We start from the raw sequence: 15,882 nt of genomic DNA on the forward strand, positions 1-15,882 counted from the left end.
TCACAGTGGTGTTGTCTGTTTTGATCAGGAGAGCCCCTGGGGTGAGAAAGGGCCTGAAAGCTGTCACTGCATGCTGGACAGCTAACATCTCTTTTTAGATGATGTGCAGATGGATTTGCTGTGGGCTCCATTCACCCTGTATGTACCTGCCGTCCAGGTGTGCACCCCAGGCATAGTCTGATGCATCTTTGGAGAGGGTCTGGGTGGTGGAGGTTGGTGAGAAAGGTAGTCCCTTGTTGTGGGAGCATGCTGCTGCCCACCAAAGAAATGTTTTGTTAGGCAAGGTATCAATGGTATAAGAGTTGCCAGGTCTTGAGAGTGTTGACACCAAAGTCTTTTTAGGTACCACTGAAGTTTCCTCATATGCAGTCTGGCATATGGAATGAGTCGAATGCAAGATGCCATGAACCCCAGAGCTTGCAGGATTTTCCTTGCAGATAACTGGGGTCTGGTGGCTAGTTGAGAGAAGTAGGCTGTCAGGTAAGTTTGCTTTTCTGGTGTAAGGAATGCCATCTGAGATGCTGTGTCCAGGCTTGCTCCCAGGAATATAATCCTTTGGGAGGGTGCTAGTTTGGATTTCTTTTCATTGATCATGTATTCTAGGGAGGTCAGTAGGGACTTTACAAAGACCGGGTGCTTGGGCAGCTTTTCCTGTCTGCCTGCCTAAATTAGGCAGTCGTCTAAGTATGGGTAAATTTGGATATTCTTTTGTTTTTAAAAGCAATGGCGGGAGCCAGACATTTTGGGAAAACTCTGGGAACAGTAGATAAGCCAAAGAGAAGTGCAGAGAACTGAAAGTGCAGAGATCCTGCTCTGAAACGTAGATATTTCCTGCATATTTCCCTGATAGGAATGTGAAGGTAGGCCTCTTAGGTCTAGGGTGGTTAGCCAAGCATCCTTGGAGAGCATGGGTAGCAGTTGCTGGTGGGTGAGCATTTTGAATTTTGGTATCACCAGGAAGGTATTTAGAATGGATAGATCGAGGATGGGGCGCCAGGTGCCCCCTTTTCTGGGTACCAGAAAAAGTCTGAAGTAGAAACTTTGGCATAGCTGTTATGCAGGAATGTGCTCTATTGCCCTCATAGAGAGCAGGGGAAAGGACTTGCTTTTTCACCTCTGCCCACTGGTTTGGAGGTAGAGCTGGGAACCCTTTTGAGGTTAGAAGAAAATTTGTATCCCTGGGACACTATATTGAGAACCCAGTGGTCATTGGTAATGGTGGCCCAAGTGCTTGTGTGAAAGGAGAGTTTTCCTCCTATGGGTAAGAGCAGGTGGGCAGAGGAAGGGGGTGGGGGAGGACAGTCATTGTGAGTTCTTACCATGAGGGGGTGGCTTAGAACTCCCTGGTTTTGAAGTAGAGGAATTCCACTGTTTTGATCTCTGCATTTTTTGTAGCTGCTGTCTGGGGGGTCTGCTTTCCCAGGGTCTGGGCTGAACTTACCTGGTGTGAACAGGAAAGGACCAGTGCTTGGAGGGGCAATGCCTGCTGAACCTGGGTGGCTGCACCTGTAGGAAATCCTTAACTGTTGGCATAGATTTAGCTTTTTCTTCCATCTTTTTTAAGACCTCCTCTGCGTTATTGCCAAATAAGTTATCTTTGTGCAAGGGTGCATCCAATAATTCAGATTTAACATGGTCTGGCAAGAGCTGTTCCTTAAGCCATGCATGACTTCTAAGGACAGAACCGGCAACTGCTGCCCTGAAAGAAGCTTCTAGGGCATCAAAACCACAGTGTAAGGTGTGCTTAGTCACTTGACTTGCAGAATGCATTAACTCTTAACTCTTTGATTCTGCACAAGTAGGAAAGGAAGACACTTTTTGTTTGAGGAGTTCCATGATATGTTGCTGAAATTTTAGCATATGGAACTGGCCATTTAGTGCTCTGATAGCAAGAGCAGCAGAGGTGTATACTTTTTTTACCCCATCTGCTAGTGCTCGGGAATCCCTATCTGAGGGGGTGTGATTCTTAATAGAGGTTGCTTTAATTCCTTTAGGCCCTTGAGAAATTACCTCAGGGTCAGCAGTAGGATTTTTGAAAAGACATTTGTGCGAGTCAGGGGCTCTGTAATAGTTGTCAGGTTTTCTGGTTGCAGGAGGGAGGGTGTCATGAGTCAAACTGGAGACAAGATCTCTTTTTCTTTTGGAAGTGGTAGCTTGGCTTCCCCTGATCAGCATGATAAGGTCTTTCGCCATTTTAAGCATGTGAGACTGAGGGAGGAAGCAGGTGCCTGAGATTGGGTCGTCGGTTTCTTGGGTGTGGTTCATACCCTGGGCCTTAGAAATTTGGTAGTTTTCGAAAGAACAGTAGACGCGAAAAAAGTAGTTGGTTTGTGTCGAGAATTGGTAGTGCGAAGTACTTCGTTGGAAGCCGGTGCCTGCTCAGCGGCTCCAGACCCATCCAAGGGAGAAACAACCACAGGATCCTTAGTGGAAGAAGAGTTTTGTGGCATACCAGGCTCCGAAAGGGTCTCGGTAGCAGCCTGCGAAATCACAGAAGCAGACATCAGGGGCTGTGAAAGCACCTCGTTGAGGACCGGAGAACTGATGACTAGCTTAATGGAAGCATCGTCGGTAGGTTTGGGCCTGTGCGGTCTGTCTTTATTCTTATGTTTTTTTCGGAAGATCTCCTGTCGGATGGCTTACCAAAGCCATATCGGAATTCGAGGAATGTAAGTGAAAATATCTAGCTACAATAAGGGTCCGATGACTTATAGTTCTGGTGTTAAACAAAGCACAAAAGTGACAGCGAGGGACGTCGTGGTCTGGGCCTAAGCAAGTGATGCAGTAAGAATGAAAGTCTCGGTGTGGTATTTGCTTTCCATAGGCGAGACAATTGTTAACTTTTTCTGACATTGGTTAGTGCAAGAAAAAAGGATCCCCAACGAGGTACTTGGCTTTAGAAGACTTCAGCTTCAATTCAAAACACTAATCTCAGGTAGCAGCCGACTGGCACTTGTGCAAACTGCTTCTGCTTTGGGCTCCTAGGCAAGAAAGACTGATGTAATGGCATCAGCTGCCTTACTTTATACCACTGACTACCTGAAGTGACCGCAACCAACGCAGAAATACTAAGCCTCTGGTATTTGGGCCTGCTGAGGGCTACTCTGACAGGGATAACTCAAATGTGATGACTGCAACACTGAAACACGAAGAACATCAATTGCAGGTTCAATTATATATTTCTGTTTCACAGCTTTGTTACAGTTGCATTAATAAAACAGTGGCAATTTCATATATGGTACTGCCAAGTTCAGCTATAGGCCAGTCATTCAGGTAATAGAACAGAACAAATTCTTAACCACTATGTTTACCACCTTGACAAAAAATACTCTGGGTGCTCAGAAAAGCCCAAATAGCAGCATCTCCCTACTGAAAAGTTGGCAATCAACATGCTGAGTGCAGACCAAAAAAAAACACAGAAGAGCAGACCTTGAAGACTGCTCTTTTCTAGTTAAAACTTCTTTCTGCGGTGTCAGAAGGTATCCGTGATGCCTAGTGGTACCATCCAGGTGTCTAGATACAACGGGGGCATTATCCCCTAGACAGTCATCATATGGAAACTGACATCATATGTTTTTGTTAAAATGACTGAGGTCTACCATGGGATGGATACAACCAAACTCTTTCAAAATGAAGAAGAAACAATAATGGAATCCTCTGCTCTGTTCCACAACAGAAGCAAGTTCCAAGGTCAATTTTCACAGCACAGACTGGATTATGCCATCAGCTATGTGGAGACCATCTGCTCACATGGGCCCTAAAGAAAGCACTTTTTGGGGGAAGACTTGACTATAAGGCATGGCCATCTAGGACCATGTCTGCAACCCTATCCATGGTGAAGACTGTACTAGCTAGGTAAAGCTCAGAGACTCTTGCACCCCAATTAGTGACTTCCTTGGAAGTGCAAACTGTGCTTACAATGCAGGATGCATCATTCTCCCAGGAAACTTTAAGGGTATGGCTGGCTGGGATGCAGCACTGTTTGATGATTGGAAAATCTAATTTCAGTATAGGTCTTTATCTTACAATATCTGGTAGGCAAAGAAGATAAGGCTGAGGGCGGTGCACTGTAGGGATCCTAACCCAGTGTGGTCAATATCCTTCTTTTAGAATTTCTCAACTATGTGCTTAGAAGCCTTCCCATAGAGGAAATCTTCCTAGAAGGAGATTTGGAATAACACTTTTTCTCTTCTTGATAAGGATTCACTTTTGCCACTTACGTGCATCCAGTGTCAAAACAAACCCTAAAGTACATTTGTAGTCTAGTCTTCCATCAGGTAGGGCCACAAATTCACCTCTACCTCCACATGGCTATCTCAGTCTATAAACTATTAACACTCTTTTTACCAGTGAATAAATCTATTTCTGAAAGTTGCTAAGTACTATGAGAATATGTCAGTCTGACCTTCAATGCATTCCTAAAAATTGAAATAAGCGGTAAATGTCTGATACACGCCTTTAATGTGGACTTCATAACAGCTTCTTGAAAAGATAAAAATGCAAATAAGATTATGGGAGCTCTGCAAGGGGTACAAAGTAATGCACTCAAATTCAATATTATCTTTTTTCCTTTAGTAAAACCCATGAAATGCCAAGGGCTACACAGATTTGCATTATGCTCAAAATAAGTGTGCCCCCTTGTGAAAAATTTAACATTTCTCCTTCCTTACCTTTCTTGCTTTTCTGCAACAGCAAGACGATCAGCATCAGGATCATTTGCTAAAATTGTTTTCACTCCTTCTTTGTTTGCTAGTGCAAAGCATAATGTCTGGAACACACAAAATACTAAGAGTCATGTGACCCAAATATAACTGCTATCGGTTTCTATACAAGCAAAAAAAAAAATGGTATGCAAAAAAGACAAGTTGTGTAAGAACTTACCATAACCACAGATGCCCTTCATTTTAATGTTGCAGTATTCTGCATATGGGTTTACCCTTCTAGTCTCACATACATATGGCTAGTATCCAAAAGCTTTCAGTCCCCCCTAGGTGCGCAAAACGTCAGGTCTAGGCGAGAGTATGTGGGCCATAAAAGTGACATCGGCATGCACCAGCCCTCAGAACTGAAGGCCCCAGTCGGAGCCAGTCCTAATAGGGCAATGTCAAGTCATTGCCATCCAGAGGGGGAACCATAGCTGATAAGAGGGGAAGGAGGGAGGGGAAGAATACTGCAACATGGAAGAGAAGGACATCTATGGTTATGGTAAGTTCTTACACAACTTTTCTATGTCCTCCTATTCCTATGCTGCAGTATTCTGCATATGGGTGAGTGCCAAAGCTCACTGAGGAAGGGTGGTTGGTATGGAAGCAGATTCCAAGAACCCATGCAGGACAGCCCTGGCGAACCCTGCCCTAGACCTAGAGATGTGGTCTAATTTGTAGTGTTTGGTGAATGTATGAACTGAAGATCAGGTGGCTGCCTCCAGGATAGAGGAGGTGTCCAGTCCCATCAAGAAAGCCTTTGAGGATGCCATGGCTCTAGTGGAGTGGGCTCTTACTGTACCCTGAAGTGATTTACCATGGTGCTGGTAACAGAAGGTAATAGCCTTGGAGAGCCAAGTTGAAACAGTCTGTTTGGACACAGCCTTACTAGTGTTCTAGGGTGGAAAGATATGAAAAGTTGGTCAGCCTTTCTAATAGACTTGGTGTTGTGGAGGCAGAATCTAATTTGTCTGTGAACATCCAGGGAATGAAGTATTCTTTCACTTCTTCCTTGTGGGTTTGGATAAACCGGTAAGTGGATGGCCTGATTGAGAGACAGGTCACTGACTACCTTGGGCATGAAAGATGCGTTTGTCCTGAGGGTAACCCTGTCTTTATGAAAGACAAGAAAGGGGAGGGGCAACCATTAGTGCCTGCAGCTCTGATGCCCTTTTGGCTGAAGTGATAGCCACTAAAAGGACCGTCTTCCAGGTGCAAAGCTTTAGGGAAGCTTGCTAAGCATGCTCAAAGGGTGGCAGGGTAAGCTTCTCCAGCACATAGCTGAGATCCTAAGGAGGAGGAGTAGGTTTACAGGGTGGGGAGGTCTGAGATATAGTACCCCTTTGAGGAAGAGCTTCGAAGAGAGCCTGGATTCCAAGGGGGAATCCATGGTTAGGTATGCAGATATAGCAGACAGGCGTGCCTTAATAGATGAGTAGGCCAAATCAGTCTGAAGTAACTCGCACAAATAAGATAGCAGTAGGGGGATGTTGCTGGTAAGTGGATCCAGCTGCTTATTTTGACACCAAGAAATGAACCTTTTCCATTTAGACAGGTATGATTTTCTAGTGTTAGGTTTCCTGGCCTCCTGAAGGACATTGAGCACATCCTCACTGTAAAGGTGTCTGTATGGGATCAGATGCCTATCCGCCACAGGGTCAGGTGTAGCAGCTGCCACTGTGGGTGGATTAGAGATCCCTTGTGTTGTGTGAGAAGGTCCACTCTGTAGGGTAACTTGTGGTGTTTGCACTTGGACAATTGAAGGAATAAAGGGAACCAATGATGTCGGGGCCAGTAGGGAGTCACCAGCAAGATATTCGGATTGTCCTGCTGAATCCGTAGCAGAACCCTCTGAATGAGAGGGAAGGGGAAGAATGCAAAAAGGTATTTCCCCTTCCATGAGAGAATGAAGGCATCTGTTGCCAGTGCCTGTGGGTCTGGTGCCCTGGTGCCGTTGTTGGCGGAGGTGAACAGGTCTATTTGAGGTGTACCCAATCTGTGGACCATGTCCACGAAGATATCCTTGTGAAGCATCCATTCATGATTGTTTGTGCTGGTTCTGCTCAAAAAATCTGCTTGGGAGTTGTGGAGAGAGGGAATGTATGCTGCTTTCAGGGTAATTCCCTGGGAAGTGGCTACTTCCCACACTAGTATAGCAAGTCTGCAGAGTAGGTAGGACTTGGTCCCTCCTTGTTTGTTGATATACCACAGGACTGTGGTGTTGTCTGTTTATATCAGGAGAGATCCCTTCTGAAGAAAAGGAGAGAATGCCTGAAGGGCTAGGAGGATTGCCCTCATTTCTTTGGCATTGATGTGTTCTGTTTTCTGCCTGTATGTCCCCAGACCTTGAACTTTTCGATGGCCAAGGGTGCCCCCCCGGAATGTATGCTGCTTTCAGGGTAATTCCCTGGGAAGTGGCTACTTCCCACACTAGTATAGCAAGTCTGCAGAGTAGGTAGGACTTGGTCCCTCCTTGTTTGTTGATATACCACAGGACTGTGGTGTTGTCTGTTTATATCAGGAGAGATCCCTTCTGAAGAAAAGGAGAGAATGCCTGAAGGGCTAGGAGGATTGCCCTCATTTCTTTGGCATTGATGTGTTCTGTTTTCTGCCTGTATGTCCCCAGACCTTGAACTTTTCGATGGCCAAGGGTGCCCCCCCCCCCCCCATCCCAGGTCTGAGGTGTCTGTATACGTGATCTAAGAAGGTTGAAGTGGTTGGAGGTGAAATCCTGGGTTGAGATTCACCAGTGCTAACCACCATAAGATCTCCTGTTTTAGGCATGGAAGTAAGGGCACAATGTGCTTCACTGGGTGGTTGCACTGCTTCTAGACAGAGCGTAGGTACCACAGTAGTTTTCTCATGCATAACTCAGCTAGGATTAGCATGAGAATGGTAACTGCCATGTAATCCAGATGCTTGAGGTACCACCTTGCAGTCAGATGAGGGGAGTGTAGAATCCCTTTCAGGTGTTCTATAAGAGAACTCACCTTTGCTGGGGGCAGGTATGCTTCCATCAAGTCTGTGTGGATTCTGCACCCTAAGAAAACAATGTCTTGGGTCGATGTGAGGTTGGATTTTGGGAAGTTTATCTGGAAACCAAGAGCCTGTTGGAGAGACACCATGAACTGGATATGGGTTAGGAGTGTTTTTTGGCTGGCAGCCTGTAAAAGTATGTCATCTAGTTATGGGAATATTTCTCTCCCTTTTGTCCTGCAAAAGGCCATTACTGGAGCCAGGCATTTGGTGAAGACTCTGGGTGCAGTTGAAAGTCCAAAAGGCAAGGCAGAGAAGTGTAAATGTGAGGAGCCCACTAAGAATCTTAAGTATTTTCTGTGTATGAGTCTTATGGGAATGTGTAAACAGGCATCCTTGATGTCTAGTGTAGCTAGGAAGCCTTTGTACATAATAAGATGGAATAGAGTTGGCAGGGTCAGCATTCTCAAAGTTGGTACCTTTAAGAAAGGATTGAGCTTTGAGAGGTCTAGGATTGGTCGCCATGGCCCTTCTTTTCTGATAACCAAGAAAATCCTTGAGTAGAACCATTTTTCAAATTGGGGGGGGGGGTCCTTTCTATAGTGCCCTGGTTTAAAAGGGACTGTAGTACTGGTAGCAAGAGGGGGAGCTGGTGAGCAGGAGGTCGTGGCCTGCTTAGTCTTACTGGATAGGTTATCCATGACAGGTAGTAACCGTCTTGGAGAATGGAGAGGACTCACTTGTCTGAAGTGACCAGATTCCAAATAGAATGGCAATGGGAAATGGGAGCAGACAGTGGGATGGAAGCAGCTGGTGGGGGAGGCAGGAGGGCAGGAAGTCAGACACTACCTGTCCTGTCCTGAAAGGGCATCCTTTGACTAGAGGAGGGTGGTGCTCTAGCTGAAGGATTTTTCTTTCTTGTTTGCCTGTGTCTAGTTTGAGGAACAGGACTGGAGTGTTTCCTGATGAACTGTGTTTTCGCAGAGTAGTTCCTGTAAAATTTAGGAACAGGGAAACTAGCTGATGTTTAAGCCCCTGCATTTCTTTTTCTTTTTGTTGTAGGGATTTGAAAAGATCTGCTACTTTTGAGCCAAATAAGGCAGCATTGTCAAGTGGTGCATCATTAAGGTTAGCTCTGAAATCATCTGGCAGGGGTTGCAAGCACAGCCAGGAGTATCTGAGAAGTACAGAAGCTGAAGCTGCTGACCTTGCTGAGGATTCTGCAGCATCATAGCTACATTTAATTGAATGCCTGGTGACCTGGGACGTAAGGGCCAATACAGAAGACATAGCTGATTTGGCTGAGGAGTCTGGAATGTCTGTCAACAGTTTGATGGCAGAATCTAAGAGAGACAGGGCATACTTTGCCATATGAGTCAGGTAATTAGTAGCTTTAAATGCCAAAGTGGATGAGGTGTAAATCTTTTTGCCTAACCTTTCCATAGTTTTGCTGTCTTTGTCAGCAGGAAAGATGGTGGTAGGCAAGAGTTTAGAAGGTTTGTCTGTGGAGACACAAATAGTAGCGGGATCTGCAGGAGGGCACTTGATCAAGTGCTTAGCTGGATCCTGGACTTTGTACAGTCTGTCTGCTCTACGAGGAGCAGGAGGCTGTGTGTCCGATTGAGAGATGCAGAGGAAAAGGCAGTATAGGAGGAACGACTGAAAGGCTTGGTGTTTCCATTTACATGAGGTCACAGTACCCGTTTTGGATTTCAGAAATGTCTGTGGATTTCCATTTGATGTGTTCCTTCATTTTAAAAACAGTTTCAGAGAAGGTCAAATCTTCAACAGGGGAATCTGGGTCTATAGATTCTTCCTCTGGGGATCCATATGCCAAGGGAGAAGAGAGATGTGAATGATAAGAGAGGGAATCATGTGAGGAATCTGAACAGATGCCCTCTTCCCTAGTAATTGTCTCTGCAGTTGAGGCCTAGGACCAAAGAGAGGAGCAGAAGATGTAGAAGCAGAAGCAGCTGATGTAGGCCTCTGGGCCATGAAAGCTGAGAAAAGGCTTTGGCTAAAGGCCTGCCAGTCTGAAATACTTTCTGCTGGCTGGGAGATGTGCTTTCTTTTTTCTCTCCTCTTGAGTCCCAATGGGCATCTGTTTAGGAGTGGGAGTCTAAGTCTGAGGTAGGGAATCAGAAGGTTCCCCTAAACATGCTGGTCCCCCCCCCCGGCATTCAAAACAGTCACCGGTATAGCCTCTGTGGACATGCTCTCTCTCACCAGTAGTACGGCTTCCTCAAAAGGTACCCATGACATCCAGTGCAGTGGATCTGGGTCCAGATACTGAGACCAGGCCGATGTCAGCCACAGGCTGTAGATCAGCTGAAAGAGGGTCAGCAAAAGTTACAGGCTGCAAAGATCTGGCCTTCTTTTTTGGCACTTCAGAAGTGACATCTGATGAGCCCTCCATATGCAAAGCAAGTTGTTTTAGACATTGGTTCTCTAAATACAGATTGAGTGCATGTAAATGACTGTGCAACATTTTCGGAGTGAATGCCTAGCAAATAGGGCAGGCCTTATAAGCGTGCGACCATGTGAGACAGAACAAACACTTATCATGGGTGTCTTTATGAGGGATCTGATGGCCGCACTGACATTTACCCTTTCTGATGACGTGAAAAGGCATTAATACAAAAGCAAGAACTGAAAAGGTCCCCAACGGGGTACTTCGCTTGAAACTTGAATCGGTCATCAGCAAAGCAGGAACACTTGGCATACGACTGGCGGCTGGAAAGTTCTGAGGGCTGGTGCGTGCCAATGTCACTTTTATGGCCCATGTACTCATGCCTAGACCTGATGTCTCGTGCACCTAGTAGGGACTGAAAGCTTTTGAATACTAGCCACACATACGCGAGACTAGAAGGGTAAATCCATATGCAGAATACTGCAACATAGGAATAGGATATCATATATATATGCCTACAACATATATATGCCTACAACTGTGCAAGTACACATGCATATGATATGCCTACATGTATATATATATATATATATATATATATATATATATATATATACATATATATATATATATATATATATATATATATATATATACATACATATATATATATATATATATATATACATACATATATATATATATATATATATATATATATATACATATATATATATATATATATATATATATATATATACATACATATATATATATACACACATATATATATATATATACATACATACATACATGTTATTTACTCCAGTATTTAATTGTTTTTGCAGGTTTGGCCCACTTTTTAATTCTTACAGACATACATTTTCATGCCTAGATAAGTGTATGCATATACAAAAACAAATGCAATGCAAATCCTACATCTGTGACAAGAACCACATCCTCATGAAGAATACATCCAGGAAAAAAAAAACTTTATTAACTCCACCAGTTAACTGTTTTTGCAGGCTTGGCCCAATTTTTGATTCTTACAGACACATTTTCATGCCTAGATAAGTGTACATGTTGCGGAAGTCTTCCTGCCCACTTATTGTAATGCTTGCTAACTCTAACTAGCACTATAACCTTAATCCTAACTCTGCACCTGACTCTACACCTTACTTTAAAAAAAAAACTTCCTGTAACATTACTACACAACTTTGTGCTGTTATTATGTAGGGTTTAGACATGCTAAAGGTGGACTGGATACTCTAAACTGGCCCTAGGTGTGAGTATGATGTGTGCGCCTTCTGTGGAAGGTTGAGCACCAGGCTTGCAAATTGACATCGTAAACTCCACTGCTAATTGTTCTGCAGACTGTTGTTATGCTGTTTTCCTTTTGAGAACTTTTGTACATTCAGTTTTAGAGATTTTCAGAAACATGAATGTTTGAACTCTTTCTGCCTGCATTTTTGTGCACATATATGGCTGTAGTACTTGCTTAACAGCAATATTGGTGAAATGTGTACAGTATTTTAATAACATAGTACGGATATAGCAGATTACTGTTTGGTGTTTTTACTGTTGAAGATAGGCAATGTGGTATGCAATCATTGTTTTGGTGACTCCCATCTTTGCCACTATTAAATTATTGTTACAATGCCATCTGTTTTTAGCAACATTGTGCAGCATAGGTTATTTATAGTCACATCGTACTATCTCAAGATCATTTCCAATAAACAAAACACATTATGCTGGGTACTTTTTTTTTTTTTTTCAGGCTTGCTTTTCAAATTTTAGTAAATTAGTGTTGCAACTGCAGGTTGAAATTAGTTCCTCTCTACTCTGCATATCCCCACAGTATCCCTGTCCAATAATTAATTTACTAATTTATTTGCTTTTGTTTACAGAAACTTCTATCAGTCCAAAGCCCCTTTTTAGTAGAGACCTGGGAAGAAAAGTTCCACAAAGTACAATAAAAGTATATGAATGTAATAACTGGGGATTATTCATAGACAAGATGAGGGCATCTAAAACTGTAAATCACAACCTCCTACTTTTCAAACTGAGCAAACTCAGTTTTGGCAACCTCACAAAAGAAAGCCTCCAAAATTACCTAAAAGTGAGACCATTCTAATTAAGGTATCATGAACATAGTAGTACCATAGCATTCCATCTTTAGGCCGTTGTCATTCTTTTTTATTGACCCAACCACCAAATGCAGTCAACACAACACACCATGTATGTTGATGACTTCCTTACTTAGGAATCCAGTCAAGATCTTTATTCTCTTCAACAAAAACTGCAAGCCAGTTTCACAAATCTATACAACTGGACTCCAGGCTGCTCATTAACACACTTAAATCCAGCATCGTGTTCTTCAGGAAGTACAGATGTGTATACTTAATGTAGATGTTCGAGTGTATTCACTGTTGTAGTCATCACATTTGGGTTATCCCTGCCAGGGTAGCCCTCGGCCGGCCCGAATACCAGATGCTTAGCATTTCTGCGTCGGTTGCTGTCGCTTCAGGACTGACGTCAGGTTGTCAGTAGTATAAAGTAAGGCAGCCAACTCCATTACATCAGTTTTTCTTGCCCTAACCTGTCAGGAGCCCCCCCCAAGTGGGAGCCAGGTACTGATGGAAAAACCCCACCAGTAGAAAGTAAATACCAATATGTCCCTTGTAAGGAAAGAGAAGAAAAAAGAGGGGGATGGAGGGAGGGAAACCAGGACTGCAACAGTGAATACACTCGAATATCTACATTTATGGTAAGTGTACACAACTGTACTATGGTTCTTCGTATTTCACTGTTGCAGTCATCACATTTGGGGTGATTCCCAAACCTGAGGAAATAGGTTGAGGCAGTCAAGGAAACTAGGGGCTGGCTAGGATGCTCTGCAAGACTGCAGAGGCAAACCCTGCCCTGGATTTGGAGAAGATAGGCAGGTGGTAATGTCTGGTAAAGGTGTGAACAGATGTCCAAGTGGCAGCCTGTTAGAGAAATATGTATTTGAATATATGTGAAGTGCTAGTTTAAAAGCAAAGTAGTATGTAATGCATTTTATTCTATTAATGATATAACAAAAATAATTAATTCATATGTAATTGCAAGAAGTTTTTGAAACTGCAGTGTGCCTTGTAGCAAGTTGGCCTCTGACCCTGGCAGCTGCTAGCTCAGCAAGTTTTAATGTTTATGCTTTTCACAAGTGATTATATGCTGGGTCAGGAAATTAAATATGTGAAATAATGAAATCTTCTGCTCTTTCCTGCTGGGATGATTTGGCCTTGTGCATGTGTTACTAGATAACACGCAGCTGTTGGGAAAGTGTTACAGGGGAACAAAGAAGTGTATTAGAAGACTGAATCTGCTATTGTATTCGAACTAGTCTGAAACCTTGAAGAAGTAACTTTACAGAAAGACATTATGTCTGACCAGGTGGTAAGCAAGGCCGTATTGTTACCAGAGGAAAACTTTTTTTAATATACAGCATCAGCATTATTTAATGAATAGAATACTGTAAGCTAAAGTGATGTAGATGCCCTGTGACTGACCACGTCAGTAAGGTGGGCACAACTTGAATTTAAGAAACTATAAAAATTATGTACTTCCTGTTTCATGTCAGACAAAATTCTGTACTTGTACGTTTTTTGCCTCCTGGTGTACACTAGTAAACTTTTGAACCTGAACCTCGTGTGTATTGATCTTTTTATTTTATTTAACAGTTTGGTCCTTCTTAGCCGGAAATCCCTCAGACAGCTGCAGATCAGAGTCTACCGGTGGTCGAATACTGCGCAGGAGAAGTTACCGAAACGGTTCTTCTTGGGTGAAAAAGACCTCCGACTGAATTGTCATTTAAAGAGGCTGGCCACTTTCTGATCTGTGGCCGAAGAGCGGATCCTGGACGGCGCAATATCGGAGGCTCAGGTAGGAAGACACTTGCCTTTTTTTCTGTTTTAGATCAGGGACTAGGTTACAGTAAATATTATTGTCAAGATTTGTTATGCAGATCAGGGACAAAAGGAATTACTGTGTATTTGGTCATAGATCAGGGTAACAGAATAAGGTAGGCAGTTATTCTAGATAAACTGTGAAAAGGAACTGAAATTTTGGTACCACATGATAAGAAGGGTTACGTAACATTTTCTTTTAACATGGGAAATCAGTGCACTAAAACATCGCGAGATCCGCCCCTAACCGAAGACGCAAAATATATGCAATCACAACGTTCTGATAATGTTAGGTATTATACGAAGTGGGTTAACAAATATGAATTTGATGGCAAATTAGATAAAACTTCACTGGTTAAACTCCTTAAGCAACTTAAATCTGATGCGGGAGATCAGGCAAAAAAGCAACACCAATTAGGCATTCCTCAGGCACACAGGTGGATTGAGGAAGCAAACCGTAGGGAACAGAAGACTAAAAATTCAAAAGCATTATTTTTAGACAAAGAAGAAAATAACATAGTAATAGCAGCAGCTCCTCCTCCCCTGCCCCCTCAATTGCCTTTTTCAGGATATGAAGCGAGTGGACAGGCTAGTCCGCCTCCGCGTTATCTTGAGGTCTCAGCGACACTACAACCATTTGTTAGAGATACTATTGAAACTAGGTCCCGAGCACGTAAAATACATGGGGACGCAGAATCGTATCAAATAGAGAGAAACCTACAGGATGAGAATGAGGAAGAAATGTGTCCGCTTATAGAGGTCCCAAATCCTCAGGCAGGGCAGGACCCAAACTCTCTCAGTATACAGACCATGGACACCGGAGGATATCCGGAAAGCTACTGAGGGAATCCCCCATCCGAAAGTTAATTTTACGAAATTTCTAGAAGATTTGCAAGGCATGAGGTTGAGTTACCACTTGAATGGGGAAGAAGTAGAAAAAGTAGTAAGACAAATTATAGGTCCAGATTGGCACATGATTTGTGGCACCTGGAATCCTCGTAATGCAGAGCTTAAACCACTCCCACATAGTGACGCAGAACTAGACAATAGAGTGAAAGGTCTTACAGACCGAATCTCTGAGAAATGGAATGCATACAACAGGAAAATGAGACGATAGATGGGTACTATGCTAGATTACTGGAATGTTTTAATAATCATAGCGGTATGACAGTTCCTGAAAATGAAGTGAATGATTCCCTGTATGAACAACAATTGAAAAATGCATTTTTAAAAGGTTGCATTGCACCTATCAGTAGCTTCATTACATAGCATATGATAGACCATCGAACAGGTAGGCTACAAGCCTTACTTGAATATGCTAGGCATGCTGAAAGACATTTTAATAGCAAGAAGAAAAAGAAGGCGCAAGTCTTCACTGCTGAAGACGGAGCTGAAGTATTTGTGTTACAGTCAGGCAAAAAGGGAAAGAAAAATGCCCAGGGAAATAAACAGTCTGACAAACGGTCAGAAGATTTTGAGGAAAGGAAAAAGAGAGGTGAATGCTTTAAGTGCGGGAAGAAGGGGCATCTAGCGAGGGATTGTAAACAGAATAAAAAGGTAATCACAGAAGACAAGGGAGATGAGGACTGACTATATGATAGTGAAGATACATCATGCAGAAGTCAGAAATCATCAGGAGAAGTTAATAAACAGAGGACAAATGTAAATGTGATAGAAGGAATAGAGGAAGTGCAAGTAGATATGGAGGATGAAGAAAGTGAAATTCTGGATTTAGCATTATTGAGCCTAGAGCTCTACTTAGTAGACACGAAACCGAAAGTTACACTTCTGGTGGAGGGAAGGTAAGTCAAATTCCTGTGTGACTCAGGAGCATCACGGACCCTGA

General features: G+C 43.1%; 1 protein-coding gene across 1 annotated transcript in view; it reads right to left on the bottom strand.

Annotated features, from left to right (window-relative positions):
• The window catches only part of PGM2 (phosphoglucomutase 2), an 819,165-nt gene that overhangs the window by 445,093 nt on the left and 358,190 nt on the right, over nt 1-15,882 (bottom strand). Inside the window, exon 8 of the mRNA XM_044062144.1 lies at nt 4,671-4,768. Within this exon, the coding sequence (XP_043918079.1) occupies nt 4,671-4,768 (98 nt within the window). The remainder of the gene's footprint in view (nt 1-4,670; nt 4,769-15,882) is intronic.

The sequence above is a fragment of the Protopterus annectens genome, chromosome 2.part1, assembly GCF_019279795.1.
Source record: "Protopterus annectens isolate FY-2018-M chromosome 2.part1, PAN1.0, whole genome shotgun sequence".
In the NCBI taxonomy this organism is placed as follows: domain Eukaryota; kingdom Metazoa; phylum Chordata; order Ceratodontiformes; family Protopteridae; genus Protopterus; species Protopterus annectens.